The sequence below is a fragment of the Neofelis nebulosa genome, chromosome 11, assembly GCF_028018385.1.
Source record: "Neofelis nebulosa isolate mNeoNeb1 chromosome 11, mNeoNeb1.pri, whole genome shotgun sequence".
NCBI classification, from domain to species: Eukaryota; Metazoa; Chordata; class Mammalia; order Carnivora; family Felidae; genus Neofelis; species Neofelis nebulosa.
Window position 1 is genome coordinate 54,154,640 of NC_080792.1, and position 24,982 is coordinate 54,179,621.

Genomic DNA, 24,982 nt, shown 5'->3' on the forward strand with positions numbered 1-24,982 from the left:
GTTTGTTGGTTTGAGCCCGCAGTGGGCTCTGTGCTGACAGCTTGGAGCCTGCTTCAGATTCTGTGTCTCCCTTTCTCTCTACCCCTTCCCCACTTGTGTCCTCTCTCTCTCTCTCTCTCTCTCTCTCTGTCTTTTTTTCTCTCTCTCTCTCTCTCAAAAATAAACATTAAAAAATGTTTTTAAATAAAAAAATGGGAAAAGGACTTAAATAGATATATCTCCAAAGAGATAAACAAATGTCCAGTGAACACATGAAAAGATAATCAACATCAGTAGTCATTAAGAAAATGCAAATTTAAGCTGCAATGAGATACCACTTCATATCTACTAGGATAGTCATAATTTTTAAAAATGGAAAATAACAGGTGTTGGCAACAAAAAAAAATGGAGAAATTGGAACACTCATACACTCTTGGTGGGAATGTAAAATGGTATAGTTGCTGTGGAATATAATTTGGTGCTTCCTCAAAAAGGAATCCTAAACATAGAATTAGCATATGACCCAGCAATTGTACTCCTAGGTAAATACCAAAAAGAATTAAAGACAGATGTTCAAACAGAAACTTGTACACGAATGTTTGTGGTAGCTGTATTCATAATAGCCAAAAGATAAAACATCCCAAATGTCCATGAATGGATGAATGAATAAATAATGTAGTATAACCATATTATGGTTATTCAGCCATGAAAGGGAATGAAATACTGTTTCAGGCTACAACATGGGTGAACCTCAAACCTGAAACAAAAGGCCACATATTGTATGATTCCATTTATAAAAGAAATATCCAGAATATGGGGTGCCTGGTTGGCTCAGTCAGTTAAGTTTCTGACTCTTGGTTTTGGCTCAGGTCATGATCTCACATTTTCTGAGTTCCAGCCATGCATTGGACTCTGTGCTGACAGTGTGGAGCCTGCTTGGGATTCTCTCTCTCTCCCTCTCCCTCTGTCTCTCTCGTCTCCCTCCCTCTCTCTTTGCCCCTCCCCTGCTCACACACATACTTTTTCTCCCAAAATAAATAAACTTTAAGAAAAAAAAAAAATCCAGAATAGGCAAATCCATAAAGACAGAATACAGATTAGCAGTTTCAAAAGGCTTGAAGGGTGAATAGGCAGCGACTATTTAATGGTTATAGGATTTTTTTTTTTAATTTTTTTTTTTCAACATTTTTTATTTATTTTTGGGACAGAGAGAGACAGAGCATGAACGGGGGAGGGGCAGAGAGAGAGGGAGACACAGAATCAGAAACAGGCTCCAGGCTCCGAGCCATCAGCCCAGAGCCTGACGCGGGGCTCGAACTCACAGACCGCGAGATCGTGACCTGGCTGAAGTCGGACACTTAACCGACTGCGCCACCCAGGCGCCCCTATGGTTATAGGATTTTTGTTCAAAGTGATGAAAATATTTTGGAACTAGATAGTGGCAATGGTTGTGCAATACTGTGAATGTACTTAATGCCACTGAATTGTACAGCAAAAATGGTCAAGGTGGTAATTAAAAAAAAGGTTTTTAAGTTTATTCATTTATTTTTAGAGAGAGAGAGAGGAAGAGAGAGCATGATTGGGGAGGGGCAGAGAGAGAGGGAGAATGAAAGAATCCCAAGCAGGCTCTCATTGTCAGCACAGAGCCCAATGGGGGGGGGGGGTCTCAAACTCACAAACTGTGAAGTCATGACCTGAGCCGAAATCAATAGTTGGATGATCAACTGACTGAGCCAGGCAGACACCCTGGTCAATTTTATTTTATATGTATTTTAACATAATTAAAACAAAAATCAATCAGTGCAGTTCATTATATTAAATAGTTTAAATGAAAAACCTTGTGATATCTTTTTTTATTTAAAAAAAATTTTTTTTAACCTTTATTTATTTTTGAGACAGAGAGAGAGAGAGAGAGAGAGAGAGAGAGCATGAACGGGGGAGGGGCAGAGAGAGAGAGGGAGACACAGAATCTGAAACAGGCTCCAGGCTCCGAGCTGTCAGCACAGAGCCTGACGCGGGGCTCAAACTCACGGACTGTGAGATCATGACCTGAGCTGAAGCTGGACGCTCAACTGACTGAGCCACCCAGGCGCCCCAGATATCTCTTTAGATAAAAAAAAAAAAAAAAAAGCGTTTGACAAAATCCAATATCCATTTCTGATTACAATTCTCAACACACTAGAAATAGACAGAAACTTCCTCAATTCAGTAAAAGGCATTTACCAAAAACCTAAAGCTCACATAATATTTAATGGTGAAAGACTGCATATTTTTACGGGAGATCAGGAAGAAGGCAAGGGTGTCCACACTGCATCCAGATGAAAAGAAGAAATAAATCTGTCCTTTTTTTTTGTAGATAACACAATAGTCTAGAAAATCGTATATAGACTCTACAAAAGTCACTAAAACTAATAGGTGAGGGGCGTCTGGGTGGCGCAGTCGGTTAAGCGTCCGACTTCAGCCAGGTCACGATCTCGCGGTCCGTGAGTTCGAGCCCCGCGTCAGGCTCTGGGCTGATGGCTCGGAGCCTGGAGCCTGTTTCCGATTCTGTGTCTCCCTCTCTCTCTGCCCCTCCCCCGTTCATGCTCTGTCTCTCTCTGTCCCAAAAATAAATAAAAAATGTTGAAAAAAAAAAAAAATAAAACTAATAGGTGAGTTTAGTGACATTACAGGATAGAAGATCAACACACAAAAATCAATGGTATTTGTCTGACCTAACAAAAGACAGGTGGTAAGTGAAGTAAGAATAAATATCCTTTATAATATCAGGAAAAAAAATATCTATGGACAAATCTGACAAAGTATGTGCAAGATGTTTACACTGTGAATTGCATAATATTGCTAAAGAAAAAAAGAGAGATTGTTAAGATGTCAAATCTCCAGTGATGAATAGAGTCAATGCAGTCTCAATCAAAATCCAGTAGGTCTAACAGAAATGGACAAACTCTTTCTAAAACTCATTATGGAAAGGCAAAGGACCAGGGCACCTGGGTGGCTTAGTTGGTTAAGTGCCAGACTCTTGATTTCAGCTCAGGTCATGATCTCATGGTTCGTGAGTTCAAGCCCCTCATTGGGCTCTACACTGACAGTGAGGAACCTACTTGAGATTCTCTCTCTCCCTCACTCTCTGCCCCTCCCTGACTTGTGCTCGTGCTCCCTCTCTCAAAATAAATAAATAAACAAACTTAAAAAAAAAAGGCAAAGGACCTAGAGTGGCAAAAAGAAAAAAAAAAACTTTGAAAAAAGGAAGTTGGAGGACATATACTAACTGCAAAACTTACTATAAAGCTACAATAGTTAAAACAGTGTGGTATTGGCATGAAGATAGGCAATTAGATCAATGGAACAGCACAGAGAATGCAAAAATAGATCCATACACATATATCAATAAATATTTTCAAAGGATATCTTATTTAAATAAAATTCTAGAAAATGCCAACAAGTGGGAACAAGTAAGGCAAGGGGTAGGGGAGGAGAGGTGGGTGGGCAGGAGGGGCTGACTATAAAGGGGTAAGTGGAGACTTTTGGAGGTGATGGATGTGTTCTCTATTTTGATGGTGGTGATAGTTCCATTATGTATACATTTATGATAAATATATGCAAAAATTGAACAAATTATACACTTCATACATACAGGTAATTGTATGTCCATTTCAATAAAGCCACTAAAACAATGATGGGATTTGAAGAGGTCAGATATTTGCACCCTCAAGTGCCTACCTCTGAGTTAAAGTGGTGCAGTTTTTTTCAGGAGCTATTTGCAAATGGGCATCAAGAACATTAAAAAAATGTTTGAAATCTTTAGACCCAGAAATTTGAAATTAGACCCAGAAATGGAATAATCTGAAGTAGCAAAAATACTTGTTGCACAAAGGTAATCATCATAGTACTATACATTACTATTTTGGTCAGTCACTTTTGATTTTTATCAAAGTGATACCTGCACACAGTTTTAAAATATCAAGTAGTTCTGCAAGGCTGGCTAGGAAAAATGGGAATCCCTGGTCCAGTGATGCAATAATTTTCTGTTCCACAGGCAGCTACTTTTAAATACTACCTCTAAATAACAAATATTGTTATTTGTTTATTATTTAGTTTTTGTCTTTAGGAAAGGTGAACCTTTAGATTTTTCCCACCTCATCTTCATTCCCTCTTCCTCCTCATTCTCTCTCTGTCTCTGTCTCCATCCCTGTCTCTGTTTCTGTCATTCCCTCTTCCTCCTCATTCTCTCTCTGTCTCTGTCTCCATCCCTGTCTCTGTTTCTGTCTGTCTGTCTGTCTGTCTCTCTCTCTCTCCCACACACACACACACACACACACACACACACTTCTGGTCTGTGTCATTATTTTTTCCATTCTCCTGTTATAGTTACATTGTAAATTTGATTAAATTTTCAGAACTTGCTTTTTGTGACTACATTATTATGACCAGGAAATAGCATTCACAGCTGATTGTGTGTTATGGCCTCAGTTGTGCACTTCTCCCCCAGCAAATTCCTGTATGACAGTCCTAACCCCCAGTACCTCAGAATGTGACTGGTTTCAGAGGCAGGGTCTTTAAAGAGTTAATTAAAGTAAAATGAAGTCATATGAGTGGGCCCTAATCCAATGTGATTGATATCTTTAAAAGAAGAGGGACACAGACAGACACAGAGGGAAAAACATCTGAAGACACAGGGGGAAGACAGCCATCCACAAACCAAGGGCCACAGAAGAAACCCTATCAACCCTATCAACACCTTGATCTTGGACTTGTAGCTTTTGAAACTGTGAGGAAATAAATTTCTGCTGTTTAAGCCACCCTGTCTGTGGTGCTTCGCTCTAGCAGCCCTAACAACTCACTATGCCATATTATATTCTCCTTCCTGCACATTTTTTTTCCTTTTGAAAAGTTTGCTTAATTTTTATGTACCTAGCATTTACTCAATCCTCAAAATACCCTCAGATGTGTAGTTTCCTCTGCATGCATTGGAACAAACACATCAGGTATTCTACAAGTCTTCTTGAATTCATCTTTCACAGAGCTTCTGACCTGCTCCATCACGCCCAGTCACTCCCTAGACCTGCTGCATAACTGTTGTCTGGAGACTTCTCTTCTCCATCATCCTGAGGCCTCCGTTTCCCCCCTTTCTTGGGTTGAATTACTCTACTCGTTTCCTTGATTACTTCTTTGCTTTTCCTCTTTTGTGCTTTTTTCTGGAAATCTCTTCAATTTCTCTTCCAACTCTGCTCTGGGGATTTCCAGTTGTGCTATTAAATTTTTAATTTCTAAGAGCACTTTTCTTTGTCTTCCCACCTCACCGCCCCTTTCCCCCGCCTGCCTCGTAGCCCAGGAGGGTAAGATGCTCTGTCAGAGACCATGTCAATATTCACTTCTGTCATGAAGTATTCCTTGCCCACCTTTCCCTTCTTTTCTCTCAGGAATAACTTTTTAATTTTCTGAATGTTCCTTAAAACTTTTGGTTCTTTTTTTATGACTCTTCTCTGCTCTGAGTTTGCTGATTGTTAGCCAGTCTGCTCATGCTTGAAAGGCACAGTAAAAGCCTCCTGAGAAGTCTGTGCTTTAGGGAGGGACATATTCACTGGGACCCTCAGTGTAGGGTGATCTCAGTGGGCTCTCACCTTGCAAAATCCCTGATGTCAATGTGTCTTTGGGTCCTTGGGCTTGGACTGTCCCGTTTCCCCACGATAGATTATTCCATAGTTCTGCTTTGAAGGAATCAGACTGGCCGCCAGGATTCTGGGAGCAGTGTGAACATAAGGTTTACGGCAGGGTGCCTCAGCATTGTTTATAAATTTTCACTTATCTCCCGATTTTCAGGATAGTAATGGTACCCTCAACTGTTCTGCTGTCCTCCAGACCTGAGACTCTTTGTTTCAGCCTCTGAAGAAGAGAAACCTCCAGTCTTTTGCCAGAAAGTCTTTTGCCAGAAAGGCTGTCACCCTGACTCTGTGGGTACAGTTTTTAGCTCCTTCATCCCTACTTTTCTGAGCGCCAGTGCTGTTAGGCCCTGTGCCTTTTGTGGGTTCTGAAATGCTAAGTTGAATTGTATCTTGGGTGTCTGTGTCACTGGCTTCAGATTCTGCTCTCCCTGGGCAGCTGAAGTCAGTTATCACTTCTCTGTCTGCCTCCCAGCTTCCAAAATATCGCTGTTCTTTTCTCTTTCCTCGTTCTCTTTATCCTTTGGGCAGTTTATGCCCAAACAAGCAAAACATCCTTAAACTGCCATTTAGTTTCAGAAGGGCTCAAAGATGATGTGTGTATTTTTTCCACTATCTTTAACCAGAAGTCAATCTAGAAATAATGTAGATATTCACCAGTGCGAGAGAGGGGAAGCAAATTATGATTCATACTTATTCTTGAATAGTGTGTAACCAAAAGAAATATTTGTTGTGAATTGTTAATGAGAAAGCTTTTGTTATAACATTAATTCATTTTATTTTATTTTTAAGTTTATTATTTTTTTTTAGTAATCTCTACATCCAACGTAGGGCTTGAACTCATGACCCTGAAATCAAGAATCCATGCTCTTCTGACTGAGCCAGTCAGCCACTCCTAGTTGATTTTAAAATATCACTAAATTTTATTTTATTTTTAAGTTTTTTTTATTTAAGTAATCTCTACACCCAACATTGGGCTCAAACTCATGACTCTGAGATCAAGAGTCCCGCGTGCTCTTCCAACTGAGCCAGCCAGGAGCCCCAAAATATTACTAAATTTTATGCATAGAATGATTTTAATAACTTTCAAAATGTTCGTGTAAAAAGTATGGGTAAAAAATACACCCCTTTATTCATGGTTAATGAATAAAATTATGGGGAATTTCATTTTTGTAATTTATACATTTTCATAATGTATAAATAGTATCTTACTTATCATTAATTACACTCAATAACGCACAATTATTATAGAAAAGATAGATAAGGCTTAACACACACACACACACACACACACACACATACAGATACACACGTAGTTTTTTCAACGTTCCAAGGCCTGTCAGAGAGGTATAAACTGTCAGCGTGTTGCTCTGTTTCTTCCTCCAGGTGAATTTACATACCGCTTTTAAAATGAAAATAAATATATTCTTCTTTTTTTGTGTGTCCGCCGTGACAGTGTTAAAAGTCACTAGCGGGGTAAGAAAGTCTTAGGCGAAAGAAGAAAGGAAGTATTGTATGAACCACGGTTAATACACAACTGTTCCTTGGAAGGAAAAGGGAGATCCCTGGGAGCCTCTTCTCTTTTCCACCTTAGTAAATAGGAAGGATTGGTTTACTGGATGTGCTGATTATCAGCTTGAAAGACAAGAAGACTTCATGCAAATTCCTGGGGAGCAGTCAAAAGGATGGGAGAGAATGGGAACAGGATGCTAGGAGACACTGGGATCCAGAGCAGCGGGTGGAATGGAGGTGTTGGGAGGATTTGCTGGCTTTGCTTGGGATCGGTCCTGCGTGTCAACAACTACTGTATGCGGTGTGGATCCCATCGGACGGTGTCGCTGGCCCGCCCGGGGAAACGGGAATTGGAGAGAGACAGCTAATGTTTGACCGAGATGAGAAATTGCTTTGTTGGCTTAAGGGAAGCAATCTTGTTTCAAAACCACATGCATTCGTTATCCCTGGTTGGGCGCTGCCACAGCATTTAAACCAGTGACCTTTAGACGGCATTCCTCAACGCACGGTCCCCACCATGAGGTAGCCCTGGAGAGTGGATGTGGCACATCTACTATGGATGACATTCTGAGGATGTCTTGGCTGTCTGCAAATACACTGGCAAGACATCGAGGTTCCTCTTTTCGGAGCAGAGGCGTTACTTAGCGCATTTTACTCTTTACTAATGAGTTATTAACTTACTCCTTTTGTTTGAATGTGCAGCAGTGAAGAACACCTGGATTGAAAAGTCTAACCTTCAGAGACCAATCAGGCGGATTTTGCTTTGTTAGTTTTGGTTCCTAAATTGTGATGGATTCAAAAGGTGATAATGAGTTGCTTGGCCTCTTACAAAGCCTTTTAATCTTCCTCTCTTTGTACGATCTCTTTCTTTTTCTGGCTCTATTTTCTTTCTCTAGCTTTTTTGTTAGGTTACTGTTGTTTATCAGTCTGTCTATTTGGGGAAGGAAGAGATGGATTGTATTGGCCTTTCGACGGGAAAACAACAGTCTCATCCTTATCACTAGATAATTGAAAAAAATTCCCTTACTTGTCACTAGGTAATCTCTAATGCCCAATTTTGCTTTTTTAAGATCCTATCTAAATGAATTCTACCGGCAAAATTGCAAAAAAGGAATCCTAATTAGAGACAGAATTTATAAGTAATCCCTGTTTGACAATGGATTTCTTTTAGAGAGGTTGAAAACAATCATTAACATCAATTTAAATGCTTATTTACTTTACAGTGGTTAACTATAAAGTGACCTTTGAAGAAGGGTATATTTTGAAAAATTAAGCAGGAAGGTTGGGGCTGCCAGACCTTTTGGGGATGAATTTGAAATAAACCACTCAGTGTACTGAGACTGACCATCCTACAAACTTCGGTAACTCATTAAATATTCAGCTTTTTCAAAACATGATGAAAGTGGCTCATTTGAAATTTTTGGGTTGCTGTTAGGTATGTTCAAATAATATAGTATTTAGCATTACTGTAGATGGGCAAGTGTTAGGGTGTTTATTTGATAAAACAGAATAGTTGGCTGCAGGAGAAATGTTTCAAGTAAAATTTTAAAATTGAGACGATTTTCTCTTATTTTTTAAGGAAAGGTGGTAAAATTGTTTTCTTGAGACTTCAGTCTTCAGAGAGATTCTACCTGGGTACATAATAGAATAGGAAACGCTTATATGGTACTTCCTATGTGTCAGGTATTTTTCTAAAAGTTTTATACGTATTAAACCACATACCCCAGGAAAACCCTCCGAGGTTAACACTATTGTCTACCACTCCTTTGTTCTTAATTAATAAGCTTTGCTTTTTAGAGCAGTTTTAGATTCACAGCAAAACGGAACAGAATGTACAATGATTTCTTATATACCCTCTGCCCCTTCCCCCACCCCCAGACTCCCCCCCACCCTTTGTCAACATCCCCTGCCAGAGTGGTATGTTTGTTATAGTGGTGAACCTATGTTGACACATCAGTACCACCCCAAATTCATAGTTGAGTTGAGAATTCATTCTTGGTGTGGTACATTCTTTGGGTTTCGACAGATGTATAATGACATGTATCCACCATTGTAGTTCCGCTGGCCTAAAAATCCTCTGTGCTCTGCCTATTCATCCCTCCCTCTCTCTTAATCATTGTTACTATCTCAGTAATTTTGCCCTTTCCAGAGTGTCTTATAGTTGGAATCATACAACTGTCTTTAAAAAACAAAACAAAACTTTTTTAACGTTTATTTATTTTTGAGACACAGAGAGAGAGAGAGAGAGAGTGTGAGTGGAGAAGGGACAGAGAAAGAGGGAGACACAGAATCTGAAGCAGGCTCCAGGCTCTGAGCTGTCAGCACAGAGCCTGACACAGGGCTCGAACTCACGGACTGTGAGATCATGACCTGAGCTGAAGTCGGACTCTTAACCGACCGAACCACCCAGGCCCCCCAGCTCATTTCTTTTTCAATGCCGAATAAAATTCCATTGTCTGGTTGTACTACAGTCTATTTACTCATTCACTTATTAAAGGACGTCTTGGTTGCTTCCAAATTTTGCAATTATGAATAAAGCTGCTATCAGTATAGTGAGGGTTTTGTGTGAACATAAGTTTTCAACTCCTTTGGGTAAATACCAAGGGATTGTGGGATTGTATGGTAAGAGTATGTTTAGTTTTATAAGAAACTGCCAAACTATTTTCCAAAGTGGTTCTATCATTTTGCATTCCCACCAGCAATGAATGAGACTTAATGTTCCCTTACCAACATTTGGTGTTACCAGTGTTTGGGATTTTGGCCATTTTGATACATGAGTAGTGGTATTTCATTGTTGTTTTAATTTTCAGTTCCCTAATGACATACGATGTTGAGCATCTTTTTATATGCTTGCCACTTATGTGTCTTCTTTGGGGAGGTGCCTGTTAAGGTCATCTGCCCATTTGAAAAAAACTTTTTTTTATATTTACTTATTTTTGAGAAAGAGATAGAGCACGAGCTGGGGAGGGACAGAGAGAAGGAGAGAGAGAATCCCAAGCAGGCTCTGCACCACCAGCCCAGAGCCAGACATGGGGCTCCATCTCACTAACTGTGAGATCACGACTCAAGCTGAAATCAGGAGTTAGATGCTTAACTGACTGAACCACCCCAGTGCCCTGGTCTTTTGCCCATTTTTTAAATCAGGTTGTTTGTCTTATTATTGAGTTTTAAGGGTTCTTTGTATATTTTGGATAACAGCTTTCTATTAGATGTGTCTTTTGCAAATATTTTCTCCCAGTTCGTGGCTTGTCTTCTCATTCTCTCAATAGTGTGTGTCAAAGAGCAGAAGCTTCAAATTTGAATGAAGTCTAGAGTTTGTCAATTACTTTGTTTCATGGATTATGTCTATATTTTGTATGTTAAACATATTATATACTGTATTCTTACAATAAAGTAAGCTAGAGCGGTGACTGAGTGGTTCAGTCAGTTAAATGTACGACTCTTGATTTTGGCTCAGGTCATGATCTCACAGTTTGTGAGTTTGAGCCCCACATGATTCTCTCTCTCTGCCCCTCCTGTGCTCTCTCTCTCTCAAAATAAGTAAAATAAACTTAAAAAAAAAAAAAAAAAAAAAGAGTTGTGTGCTCCCAACTGAGCCAGCCAGGCCCTCCCAAAGAACTTTTTAACTTTCCTCACAAGGCTGGTCTACTGACAACAAATTTTTTCAACTTTTGTCTGAGAAAGCCTTTATTTCTCCTTCACTTTTCAAATTTTTTTTTTTTTCAACGTTTTTAATTTTTTTTTTTTTATTTTTGGGACAGAGAGAGACAGAGCATGAACGGGGGAGGGGCAGAGAGAGAGGGAGACACAGAATCGGAAACAGGCTCCAGGCTCCGAGCCATCAGCCCAGAGCCTGACGCGGGGCTCGAACTCACGGACCGCGAGATCGTGACCTGGCTGAAGTCGGACGCTTAACCGACTGCGCCACCCAGGCGCCCCTCTCCTTCACTTTTGAAGGATAATTTTGCAGAGTACAGAATTCTAGGCTGATGGGGGTTTTTTTTTCCTTCAAATATTTGATATTCCACTCCATTCTCTTCTTACTTGAATGGTTTCTGAGGAAAAGTTGCATGTCATTTTTATCTTTGCACCCCAATAGGAAAGGTGGTGATTTTTTGTTTGTTTGTTTGTTTTGTTTTTTGTTTTTGTTTCTTTTTGCTTCTTTCAGGACTTTTTCTTCTTTGAATATGATATCTCTAGGTGTAGTGTATTGGGCATGTATCCTACTTGGGCTTTTCTGAGACCTGGATCTAGGTTGGATGTCTGACATTAATTTGGGGAAATTCTCAGTTACTGTTTGTTTAAATGTTGCTTCTTTTCCTTTCTTTCTTTTCCTTCTGGTATTCCCATCATGCATATGTTACCTCTTCTATAATTGTCTCATAGGTTTTAGAAATCCTAATTTGTTTTTTGTTTTTTTTGTGTTATTTTTTTCCAGTTTGCCTCTTTTTGCTTTTCAGTTTGGAAGTTTCTCTTATTATACCCTCAAGCTCAGAGACTCTGCTCAGCTGTGTCTAGTCTATTAATGAGTCCATTAAAGGCAGTCTTCCTATTACAGTACTTTTAGTCTCTAGCAAATCTTTTTTATTCTTCCTTAGATTTTCCATCTCTTCACTTACATTATCCATCTGTTCTTACATGCTGTCTACTTTTTCCATTAAACGACTTAGCATGTTAATCATAGTTTTAAAAAATTCCTGATCTGATCATTTCAATATATCTGCTGTATTCTGACTCTGGTTCTGATGCTTGTTCAGTCACTCCAAACTGTGGTTGTCACTTTTTAGTATGCCTTGGAAATTATTGTTGAAAAGTAGGCATGGTGTCCGGGGTAAAAGGAACTGTGGTGAATAGCCCTTTAGCAGTGTGATGGTAAGGGGTGGGGGAGGGGAAGCATTCTGACTGACTAGGTCTCAGTCTTTTGGTAAGCCTGCCCCCCTGGGCTGTGAACTTCAACAGTACTTTTCTCCAGTTTCTCTCCACCTTATGTAAGGGAGAAGGGCTAGAGGAGTTGGGTACTTCCCTTCCCCCAGGTGGGTTAGACTCTGCTAAGACTTCAGCAGGTTAGGCTCTGGTGAAATAGTTTCTCCTGAGGGCAGATCTCGTTAAGAATAGAATGCTCCGGCATCTTCAAAATGGCTTCTGTTTTTTCTGCTAGAGGAAGCCCCAGGTGATTTTTCTTTGATATTCACTGTGACAACTTGGTAGAGCTCTTGGAGGTAACTTACAAAACTGTGGAGTACCCCCCTTTGCCCCCCATTACTTGTCCTCCTGAAATATTTCACTCCAGACATGTCCTCACTGAGCCTCTAGCAATTTGTCAATACATTTTAGGTGTTCCTACGCTGGCACTGCTTCCCAAGAGGTTTGAGCTTGTGGGTTTCTACTTCAGTATTTTCTATATCTGTATGTCTATGTCTCCAATTTGAGGGGCAGTGGTTTGGTCTGTGACCTTGCTTCTCTGACTGATTTAAAAAGAACTGTGGCTTTTTCAGTTTGTTTGGCTTTTTACTTTTTAGGACAGAGAGATAACTTGTAAATTCCTTGCATGCTGGGCCAGAAACCACGTATAAGGAAACCAAGGCACAAAGCTATTTATTAATTTGATTAAGGCCCCCAGTTGGTATGTGGTACAGCCAGGATTTGAATCTAGGTAATCTGGCTCAAGAGTCTGTGCTCTTAACCACCATACCATTGAGGAAAACAAGCAAGTTGGGCAAGTGGGGAAAGGATGAATATGTTTTCTTACCATGAGATTGATTGTTCATGTCTCTTAAGCTACATTTTCAAAAAATCTTCCTTAAAGGAAACAAGTGTCAGAGGGTTGACTTGTAGTAGATACAATCAGTAAATATTTTAGAGTGAAAACAAAAAAATCACTGCTAAACTGACCACCTTTGCAGATTACGGTTCAGTCTGCGTCCATCTTTAGGGAAAATACACAAATATTACGTGTTTAACTTTTTCACTTAGCATTATATCATGGGGATTTCCCCATATTTCGGTATCTTTTTTACAAAGTACATTTAATAGCTGTATGTTCTACGTTGGTGATGTACTAAAACTTACAAAAATAATATTCTCTTATTGTATGGCATTTGGTAATTATGGTTTTTCTCTTACAATGGTAGATAATGTTCAGCAATTGTTTCCCTTCCTTTGAGTAATTTCATTCAAGATAGCTCCATGAATGTGTTTATTGGGTCAATGGGTACAGATACGTGTATAACTATTGCTGACTTTTGTCATATTGGTTTCTAGAATGGTTGTATCAACTTTCTGGGCTTCCAAAATGGTATAATGATATAAAATGTTATATATACATATGTTGAAAACCTCTTACATGCAAGTGCAGTGTCAATACAAGAAGGCTCTAAAATGGCACCACTTCTATAAACGGATGCATGACCTTTTTCCAGATACTCAGTTTATATTGCATCTAGCCTGGCATGTAGGAGGCATTTCACAGATAGTTATTGGATGGATAGATGGATAGGATGGATGGATGGATGGATGGATGGATGGAGGACATCGAACTGATTCCTTCCAATCAACATACAGAAAGTTAGTGGCAAAATTGAGATGATACTCTGATTTGTAAAATAGAGCTCTTTCTCCTGCTATCCCTGTGGTTTTACTGCATTCACCAATATATTTTGTATGCTCAGTATGTGCAAAATGCTGTTCTAGAAGCTGGGGTCCTAGTATCAATAAAACATAGCTCCACCCATCGCTTACCTCACAGTTTGATCGAGAAACTCACAGACTTCTCTGGATCAAATTCTCGTTCATAAAATTAATGTAGTGACCTCAGAAGTCCCTTCTAGTTTCTGAAACTCTAAATTTCCCAATTCTAGATATTAAGACTCTAGAGTAAGATTATTTCAAAGAATAATCTAAAAGAACTGGTGGTTCAAGATAATGATAGGTCTTCTCTATTTTCTCTTTCCTTCCTCCTAACCTCCCGCCTTCTTGCCTTCCTTCCAACCTTCCTTTTTCATCATGCAATGCATACTAAACAGCAGATAAAATTCAATGTTAGGAATAAGATAAGTCCTCTTCTCTTAAAAAGTCTACAGTCCAAAGTGGGAAGGTTTTTTGAAGAAGAATAGTTTAGCAACACAACAGTACTACACACAGTGTTCATGTGTATGCGAATGTGATGTGCTTACTCTAATATTCTACCTAAAACTTAAATTGAGTGGTCTCCAGTATTTTTTTTTTTTTTTAATTTTTTTTTTCAACGTTTTTTATTTTTATTTTTGGGACAGAGAGAGACAGAGCATGAACGGGGGAGGGGCAGAGAGAGAGGGAGACACAGAATCGGAAACAGGCTCCAGGCTCCGAGCCAGCAGCCCAGAGCCTGACGCGGGGCTCGACCTCACGGACCGCGAGATCGTGACCTGGCTGAAGTCAGACGCTTCACCGACTGCGCCACCCAGGCGCCCCGAGTGGTCTCCAGTATTAAAGCAGAGGAGGGAATCTGCTAAATGCTTCCAAAAGTTCATGGAAAATACCATTGAGTCTTGAAGGTTTATCTTGGGGGAAAATACTGGTACCGTACTTGCCAATATCAAGACGAAAGAGAACAAAGGCAAATGGACTCACCACTTCTCTTCTTCTACTTGCACTCCTACGGACTGGAACTTACTGGGTGCTTTATTCTCCCCTGTTTTGTCAGGCTCTTCAGCATCATCCACCTGAAGAAATAATCAAATAAGTAGAGGTGCCCCATTTTAGTCATCTTGCTTGAGAAACAAATGTCACATTTTGTCAGAAACATCAGTACTGCTGGAATGTTTTGTGACTTGTAGCCTTTTTATTCAACATTTATATGTTTGATGAGGGCCATCACTACGCTGTTGGCATGTGCTTTGACTCTGCTGATCTTAGTAAAATGAAATTTTGTGTACTCCCCAGATAAATGTCTATGATGGCTCCTAAGATTTGTAAGTGGTGCTTACCTGTGAACACTGCACTAGAAAGGAATACTTACTTCCTAGAAGCATGTTCTTGGAAGTTTTGAATTTGCAGATAACAAGATACAAAAGAAGAAAGAAATTTCATTTATTATAGTTAGAATTGTTGATATTGAGAGCTTTAGGTATCAACTTTTTAAGATAAACTGTATAGTATCTTCATTTTTTCCCCCTTAAACTAAGAAATTGACTTTCAATATCAAGCCATGATTCCTAAATAGCTATGTATAGACTACAGCTCACATAGAAAATGTATCTTTATTTATTTGTTTGTTTATTTATTTATATGTTTATTTATTTATTTTGACAGAGAGAGAAAGAGAGCATGCTTGAATAAGGGAGGAGAAGAGAGAGAGAGAGAGAGAGAGAGAGAGAATCCCAAGCAGGATCCGCCCTGTCGGCACAGAGCCAGATGCAGGGCTGGATCTCATGAACCTTGAGACCATGACTGAAATCAGGAAACCTTAGCTGAAATCAAGACTTGGACACTTAACCAACTGAGCCACCCAGGTGTCTTGAAAATGTGTCTGTATTTAAATGAGAAGCTACATGACAAACCTAAATTTGAAATAAATGTTAGGACTATTCAGAGCAATTAGATTCTTTTCTTCTTTTTTTTCTGTGTATTTAATAGATTTCTTTTTCTAAATATAAAAGTAACTTAATGTAAGTTACATGAAATTAAAATATGTAAATATATAACGTAGAAAGGTAAAGCCCCCCAAGAATCACTTTCAAGCCTTTGAAGCATTTTTGTCCATCTATTAATATGTGTAATATATATGTAGTTGATTATTAATACTAAACATATACAGATGAAGTTACACTATATATATATTTTTTGCAATTTGCTTTATTCATTAATACTGCTATCCTTTGGGTATTAGATCACGGCAGTAGATACAGCTCTATCTCAAGTCTTTTGTTTGCTACATAAATATTCCCTTTAATGACTACATAAGCAACATGGGCAACATGGGTAATTTTCTCCTTGTTGCTATTATCTAGTATTACAATTAATATTGCACATGTATCAGAACAATTAGAACAATTGTGCAAATGTTTGGGAAAAATCCTTAGAAGTTGAAATGTTAAATAGAAAGGTGGGGAGCATGTTCAACAGTAAGGGATATTAATTGCCAAATTGCTTTTCAAAGCATTTATCATCTTGCCATAATTGGTGTATGGGAATATCCATTTTCCTATATATTCACTAACACTAAATATGGCAAACTTTAAAATTTTTGCTAATATCACAGGTGAAAAATATTTATTGGCCTCTTGTGCTTCTATCTGTAAATTGCTTATTCATATCCTTTGCTAGTTTTTGTGTCTTTATCCTACTGAGTTCTTTTTTATTTTCTTCAAAAGAATTTTTTTAAATGTTTATTTATTTTTGAGGGAGAGACACATACACAGTGTGAGCAGAAGGGCAGAGAGACAGGGAGACAGAATCTGAAATGGGCTCCAGGTTCTGAGCTGTCAGCACGGAGCCCGACACGGGGCTTGAACCCACCAAGGGTGAGATCATGGCCTGAGCTGAAGTCTGACGCCGAACCCACTGAGCTACCCAGGGATCCCATTATTTTTGATTTTCTTATTTGTAGAGCCTGTATCTTATGACCCTTCATCACTCTTTCTTGGTTACATATACTTTAAATATTTTCTCCCAGTTTATCATTTGTCTTTTATTTATTTGTTTTTAAGATTTTATTTTTAGGTAATGTCTGTATCCAACATAAACCTGAACTCACAACCCAGAGATCAAGAGTCCCATGCTTTACCACTTGAGCCAGCCAGGTACCCCTATTATTTGTCTTTTAAACTTTGCTGTTAATTGTACAGAATCTTAAAATTACTATGTAGTGAGGGGTGACTGGGTGGCTCAGTTGGTTAAGTGTCCGACTTTGGTTCAGGTCAGGATCTCAGAATTTGTGAGTTCACTACTATGTAGTGAAAACTTTTATGGCTTGGAAAAGCCTTCTTTACCCCTGAGCATATTTTTTGTTTTTTAAATGTATTAAAAACATATTTTATTTATTTATTTTTCAGAGAGAGAGAGAGAGAGAGAGAGAGAGAGAAGGGGCAGAGACAGGGAGAGAGAGAATCTCAAGCACAGTGCTGAGCCCCAATGCTGAGCCAAATTCATGAACCGTGAGATCATGACCTGACCCAAAATAAAGAGGTGGCCATTTAACTGACTGAGCCACCTAGGTGCCCCAAAGAGCACCCCTTTTTAAAATTTATTTATTTATTTTGAGAGAGAGAGAAAGAGAGAGAATGTATGCATGCATGCTCATGAGGGAGAGGCAGAGAGAGATGGTACCCTGAGTGTATTTTTTAAAGTTCTCTTGTATTTACTTTTATGCTTTCATTTTTCCTTTTCATAATTAGTTCTAAAATCCATTTTTCGGAAATGTCCATGTGTAAGAAACAAAGTAGAAATGAAACATTTTCCCCCTATATGGATCATCAATTGATCTGGCTCCTTTTATTTACTAATTCATCTTTCTGATCTGAGATGCCAACTTTATGTTCTACCCAACTTCACCCATACGTTTGCATGTATATAGCCCTGTTTTAGGTCAATTTTATAATAAATCTTGATATTTTCTATGGCAGAACTCTTCCTGTAATTCTTTTTTTAAATGCAATTAAAAAAAATTTCTAGGTTATTTTGGGGTATTAACTTCTAAATACATTTAACATCAAAGTGTCAAATCCCTTCTCCCAGCTTCTACCCAGTGATAAAAATCACATTGGAGTTTCTTTAAATTTTTGTATACCTTTTTGTTTTGTTTTGTTTTTTCGTATGCTTCCTGTCCAGCACAGAGCCCAACATGAGGCTTGAACTCATGACCTGAGATCAAGAGTTGGACACTTAACCAACTGAGCCACCCAGGTACCCCTTTTTTGTATAACTTTTGGGAGAATTGCTGTCTTTACACTATGGGGTATTCTCATGCAGGAATATTGCATAGTTTTCCAATCATTCAGATCTCTTATGTATTATATAAGGGAAGGTTTTAGATTGTTTTCAGGTAAGTGTTATACATTCTTTGTGAAGCTCAATCCTGTTACAGTTTTTGGTACTAATGTGGATGGGCTCATTTTCTGTTTATCAGTGATGTATAGAAAACTTACTGATTTCTCTGTATTTATATTGTATTCTTTCACTCTACTGAATTCTACTGATTTTTCCAGTGATTTCCATTAGATTTTCTAAGGGGACATGCGTATTAGCTGCAAATAAAAGCACTTTTACTCTTTCTTTGGAATGTTTACACCTCATTTCACATTCTTGCTTTGTGTATTGGCTAATAAAGGCAAATAGTGCTGAATAAATACATGAAAACAGGACTCCAGATCTAGTTTCTGAATCTAATTGAAATGTCTTTACCATTTCACCTTTATTTTTTTAATGTTTTAAAATTTTTTTGGTAATGTTTATTTATATTTGAGAGAGAGAGAGAGAGACAGAGCACGACCAGGGGAGGTGCAGAGAGAGAGGGAGACACAGAATCGGAAGCAGGCTCCAGGCTCCATGCTGAAGTATAGAGCCTGACACGGCGCTCAAACCCATGAACGGGAGATCATGATCTGAGCCAAAGTGGTATGCTTAACCAACTAAGCCATCCTGGCATCCCTATTTTTTTTTTTTAATTTTTAAGTTTATGTATTTATTCTGAGAGAGAGAGAGAGCAAGCAGGGGAGGGGCAGAGAGAGAGAGGGGAAGAGAGAGAGAATCCCAAGCTGTGCAGGGCTGGCAGCACAGAGCCTGACTCTCACAAAACCACGAGATCATGACCTGAGCCAAACTGAGCCACCCAGGCACCCCCAGAATTATGTTTATTTGATAAAATATGTCAAGAATCTTGATATTTTTTCTTGTATTATTAAATACTTTATTTTTTAAAAAGTATTTATTTTGAGAGAGAGAGAGAGAGAGCATGGGGGAAGGGCAGAGAGGAAGGGAGAGAGATCGAGAATCCTAAGCAGGCCCAGTGCTGTCGGCACAAAGCCCCAGTCGGGGCTCAAAATCCCAAACCGTGAGATCATGACCTGAGCTGAAATCAAGACAGACACTTAACCTAGTGAGATACCCTGGCGCCTCTATTATTAAATACTTTAAATGAAACAAGAATTATTTGCTTCTTGAAGGTTGGGAATTTTCTGTGAATTTATCCTGGTGTGTACCATTTCAAGGAAGTATATTTTTTACTTTATTTGGCAATGTATTCTATGGTTATTTGATTTCTTCTTGCTGGTTTTATACTTCCTCTTACATTAGTAATATTAATTTACATGTACGTCTATTTTATTTAGACCTTAAAATTTACCACCCTAAAATTGCCACAAGAATTTTTTTTAACGTTTATTTATTTTTGAGAGAGAGACAGAGAGAGAGAGAGAGCAAGTGAGGAAGGAGCAGAGAGAGAGGGAGACACAGAATCTGAAGCAGGCTTCAGGTTCTTCAGCACAGAGCCCAACATGGGGCTCAAACCCATAAACTGCGAGATTATGACCTGAGCTGAAGTCAGATACTTAACTGACTGAGCCACCCAGGTGCCCCACAAGAATTTTTTATAATTTTTTAAAAAGCTTTCTTTTCTTTAAAAAAAAAAAATTTGTTTTCAATGCTTATTTTTGAGAGAGAGACACACAGAGTGTGAGTGAGGGAGGGACAGAGAGAGAGGGAGACACAGAATCTGAAGCAGGTGCCAGGCTCCTAGCTGTCAGCACAAAGCTGGACGCAGGGCTTGAACCCACGAACCCCAACACTATGACCTGAGACAAAGTTGGACACTTAACCGACTGAGCCACCCAGACACCCCCATAAAAGCTTTCTCATTTCTGGGGCATCTGGATTCTCTCTCTCTCCCTCTCTCTCTGCCCCTCCTCTGCTCATGGGTGTGCTCTTTCTGTCTCCCCAAAATAAATAAACATTATTTATTTATTTATTTAAATTTTTTGATTATTTATTTATTTTTGAGAGAGAGAAAGACAGAGCATGAGTAGGGGAGGGGTAGAGGGAAAGAGAGACCCAGAATCCGAAGCAGACTCCAGGCTCTGAGCTGTCAGCACAGAGCCCGACGTGGGGCTCAAACTCATGAACTGCAAGATCATGACCTGAGCAGTGAGTGGAAGTCTGGCACTTAACAGATTGAGCCACCCACGTGCCCCTAAATAAACAGTTTTTTTTTAAATGGCTTTCTCATTTCTAATATTGTTGAAGTTTGTTTTCCCTGTCAGTCAGACTTATTTTTTTTTTTCCAAAGAACTGATTTTGTATCAGTCTGACTTCAGCTGTTTTGCTGTTGCTCTGTTTTATCTTCCAATGCATTTATCTCTACTTTCATCATTAATAATTCTTTCTAATTTATTGTTCTTTTCTAGTTTTGTGAATTAAATGTTTTGTTTATGTTGCAGTATTGCTTAACTATGAAAGAACTTAGGGCTATGGATTCTGAGATCATAGGTATGGTCACAACCCACAGTGATGATTTATAGGACTCTCATCATTTATTTCACAACAATCTTGAATTTCCTCCTTCACCCAAATGTTATTTAGAATATTTTTTAATAGTTTCAAGTGGTTAGCTTTTGCTATCTTAGTGTTAATTTCTAGTTTTAATACATAACAGTTGGGAACCATGACTGTAATATCTCTTCTATGTGGAATCCATTAAAATTATCTCTGGAATTTTGACTTGAGATACGTCTCCCTAAAAATCTCTTCCTGAATATGCATTCATTCTGATTTCAAGGACATCAAAATAAAGTTTACAAAGTCTGAATATACTGAGTACATTTAAAGAAAAAACTATTCATGACATTGTTAAAGAATGGCAAGGTACACTTTCTTCAGGGGGACTATTGTGATCGGCCGAGGGACCGCAGCAAGATTTGAAGTGTGGGAGAGAGACAGAGCTTAACTCCAAATGCAACACGAAAAAGTGGGAATCTATAGCCAAGAAGCAGGGTCGGGGGTTGTCAGTGGTGGAAAATTACAGAGAGAAAACCTCAGGGATGAGAGAAAGCCTCACAGGGACCTTGATAAAGGCAGGCCGGGTTGATCAGACATGGCTGGGGGATGACAGAGGATGAAGAACATGATCAGATATCCAGGGGATTCTGGCTAAACCGATTTAGCAGGATTCTCACTGAAATGGGGTGAGAAGATGCAAAGATGGACACAGAAGTACAAAAGTCGAGGCCTAGTCAGGAGAATTCAGAGCAGCCTGACCACAGTCTGGCCAAGGACAGACTCATTATCCATACTATCTGCACAGCTTTCCTTCATTGGTTTAAGTCCAGTGATTACAAATCAGAAATGATGTGACCTCTTTATTTCTCAAGGCCCTCTTTTAATTAATAGTAACAACTCACTTGGTTTGTATCATTCCGAAGGACTCGGCTTGGCAGTCGGCCTCATCTTTTTACATGGGCCGTAACACATACCTCTGTACATTTGGACAGGCATTACAGGAAATAAGTAAGTAAATCTTAGGAGCGCCATCTCAAATAACTAAATTTTCGTTTATTTTTCATTCAGAAAATGAGAAAACAATCACATGTTATGCAATGTGAAGATTAAGCTTCAAGCTCTTTTAGGTTGTTTTACAACGTAAGTTAAATGATCATGGAGGGAAGTCACAACCTAACATCTGGAGGTGGAGGGGTCAAGGTCCAAAGCTACAATGTGAAACTCATCTGGAGCTGAAGATTACTCTCGAGAGACTAAAAGATGGTGTAACCTCTCACGGCTACTGGCTACCTTTGGGGAAGGGAGTAGGAATCAGAAGTAGAAAGAAGAAGTACATGGGATGCCTGGACGGCTCAGTCAGTTAGGCGGCCGACTTCAGCTCAAGTCATGATCTTGCAGTTCGTGGGTTCAGGCCCCACGTCGGGCTCTGTGATGACAGCTCAGAGCCTGGAGCCTGCTTCAGATTCTGTGTCTGATTCTGTCTCTCTGCCTCCCCTGCTCGTGTTCTGTCTCTCTCTGTCTCTCAACAATAAATAAATGTTAAAAAAAAGTTTTTAAAAACAAAAGAAGTACAGAATATTTTGTTCTGTATACTTTCAAACTTAATGAATCCCCTTTACAACAACAACACCATATGCATATATTACTTATTTTGTAATTTGAAGGGAAAAAAAATTACCCTTAACATTACCCTTGACTTTTTAGAAGACATACAACTTTGCTCTAAACCTGAAGCAACCAGTTATCCTCTTCCCATCCGCCCACCACTAGACCACCAGAAAAAGCACCGGATAAAGTAGTTGACTTGAGTTTTGGAGCCATATTATAAAAAAATACATACTTCAAGATATTCTAGAATCATATTTCGTTCCATGAGATGTTCCCACTAGAACAGCATGGGAACCAAGACTACAAATTCACCCTACCCATCTTAAGCTTTTTAATACACTTGCTCATGGTTTATTTATTTATTTATTGGACAAAGTGCCTTTTTCTGGTAACTTACTTATTGTCCAGCAGCTCCAGGCCCATATTCTGTATCCCTCTGCTTTGTGGCACGGGGGCCAGGAATCGGCAACTACATTTCCCCGGCTTCGGTGCTGGCCAGCTTCGAGTTATATTCTAACAATGGAAGGTGGGAGGAGAGAAGGGACTTTCTTCCTATTTCCACCTCCTGTGGGCAGTGCTCCAGCCCGAGTGCACAGCTTTCAGCCGCTTTGGCTCATACACCAGATGCACTGCTCCCTGGCACGCCCAGCACCAGCTGACCACACCTGCCTCGGTGGTCCGAGGCTGGCTACAGTGGGGACTCTCCCCTGAGCTCCTAAATTCTGGGAACCCCACCTTTCCCTTTTTGCTCCCTTAGTTCTGGTTGGCACTGGTAATTGCTTAGTCCATCCCAGTATTGCTCTTTCAGCCTTTCCAACATTATGTATCAAACTGCCTCTGTTTGATAACTGAGCATGGTTTCTATTTTCTCGAGTGGGATTCTAACGGGTTCCACGTGGCTACGCTCACGTCAATGAAAAATGCTTAGAGTGTCAGCCAAAGTAGGATGCTGCAGCTTTACTGTATGGGGTAGTAGCAAAATTACCCAATGGAACTCTTCCTGAAGATGCATGGTAGGTATTTCCCATAAGAACCGTGATCCTCAAGGCAGAAAGAAAGCGAGAAAGAAAGGAGTCAGGGGTCTCAAGGATGGGAATGGAGGGCATTGTACGCTGTGCTCCAGCCCTGCGCCACCTATCTAAACCCACAGCTGATTTGTATCAAAGTGTTGTCATCTTCCAAGGTTCAGTCATTGTATGTACATTTATCTTTGTGACCTTGACGCCCTTAGATCCCCAAATGGACAAATGTCACCACTCTTACGTAGTACCTAGGGTAATCCACTTAAATTTATGAAGCGACTCTCAAAATGTTTAAAGGAATTGCAAAGTTAATTACATCTCCATCCTGAAAAAATTAAGGAAGCCCTTGGCAGATGATAACATTTCAGCATATTTGGCTAATTATGGTTTGAAGGGAAGGGAAGGTTAATAATAACAACTGAATCTAATATTTGTTGGGCCCACTACACTTCGAGCCTTACATATATTATATCAGTCCATTTTTACTACATCCTATAAGGTACCCTGTGGAATAGTGACCGTTACTGCCAATTTCCAGATGAGGAAACTGGAAATATTACGTATTTGGCCTAAACTCACACAGGTTGCAAAGGACATGATTTTAGTATTAACTATTCATCATGGATTAAATTCAAAACGTTGGGAAAGGTTTGGAAACTCTGACCCTAAAGAAGTAAATGGTGGGAAAGAGTCCAAGATCCTGGTGTTCTACGTTTTGGGGATTAAGATTTAACTTAGAGAAAAGTGTCATGAAATTTGGTGACTATTTTACGCCTTGAATTTGTACTTATTTATTATTTTCCATCAAAGAAGTGGTGTAGCATGGTCACATTAAACATCAAGGTCCAATCTAGGCTCTGTCAACATAGGCTGTGTGGCCTTGGGCAAGTCACTCAACCTCTCTGTGTCTTCATGTATACTGTGGAGATGGTAATCCCACTTATGCCCCAGGGTTGTTGTAACGGTAGATGAGACCACCATGTCAAGTACTTAGTACTTCCATATAATGTCTACAGTAGTGAACAGCGTGAATGGAGGAAAAGGTAGAGCCATTTTTTTCACTCACTAGAATATTCAAACATTTAAGAAGCGCGATGGTCTCTGAAACAAAACTCTCCTCCCCAACACTATATGTGGATTTCAGAGTAGTTCTATCTTACTGGGTGAAACTAACAACACAATATTTGGTGGATTTCATGTGTATGAATGCTTTATTCTGAGTAAGAATTATTTGGAGAAAAACCTCTGAGACCAATGGGCAGACCTGGGAGGTGATTAAGATAGATAGATAGATAGATAGATAGAAGCTTTTAAATAAAATGAACAGTAAGACTGACAAACAACTATCTTTTTTTTTTTTTTTTTTTTTTAGGATTTTATTTTTAACTGATCTCCACACCCCACGTGGGGCTGGAACTCATGGCTCTGAGATCAAGAGCCATGTGCTCTACCAACTGAGCCAGCCAATAATTGTCTGTAAAATATGCTATTTTTAAGTGCAAAATGGCAAGATATATAATAGCCTGAGGTATATACTAACCTCTGGGTATAAAAGGGGAACAAATCAAATATGTATTTGGTTGAATATGCACAAAATAGGTCTGTATGAGATGCAAATATTGGTTGTATTAATTTCTTCCTGCAAAGAGAACTGATGGGCTATTAAATAAGAATGGGCGTTGGGTGGGGAGTGCCTGCGTGGCTCAGTCAGTTAAGTGTCTGATTCTAGAGTTC

The 24,982-nt window shown here is 39.3% G+C and overlaps 1 protein-coding gene across 22 annotated transcripts in view; it reads right to left on the reverse strand.

Moving 5' to 3' along the window:
• The window catches only part of DLGAP1 (DLG associated protein 1), a 908,014-nt gene that overhangs the window by 41,680 nt on the left and 841,352 nt on the right, over positions 1-24,982 (reverse strand). For all 22 annotated transcript variants that reach the window (XM_058692592.1, XM_058692594.1, XM_058692590.1 and 19 more), the window contains one exon: positions 14,760-14,851. In XM_058692592.1, the coding sequence (XP_058548575.1) occupies positions 14,760-14,851 (92 nt within the window). The remainder of the gene's footprint in view (positions 1-14,759; positions 14,852-24,982) is intronic.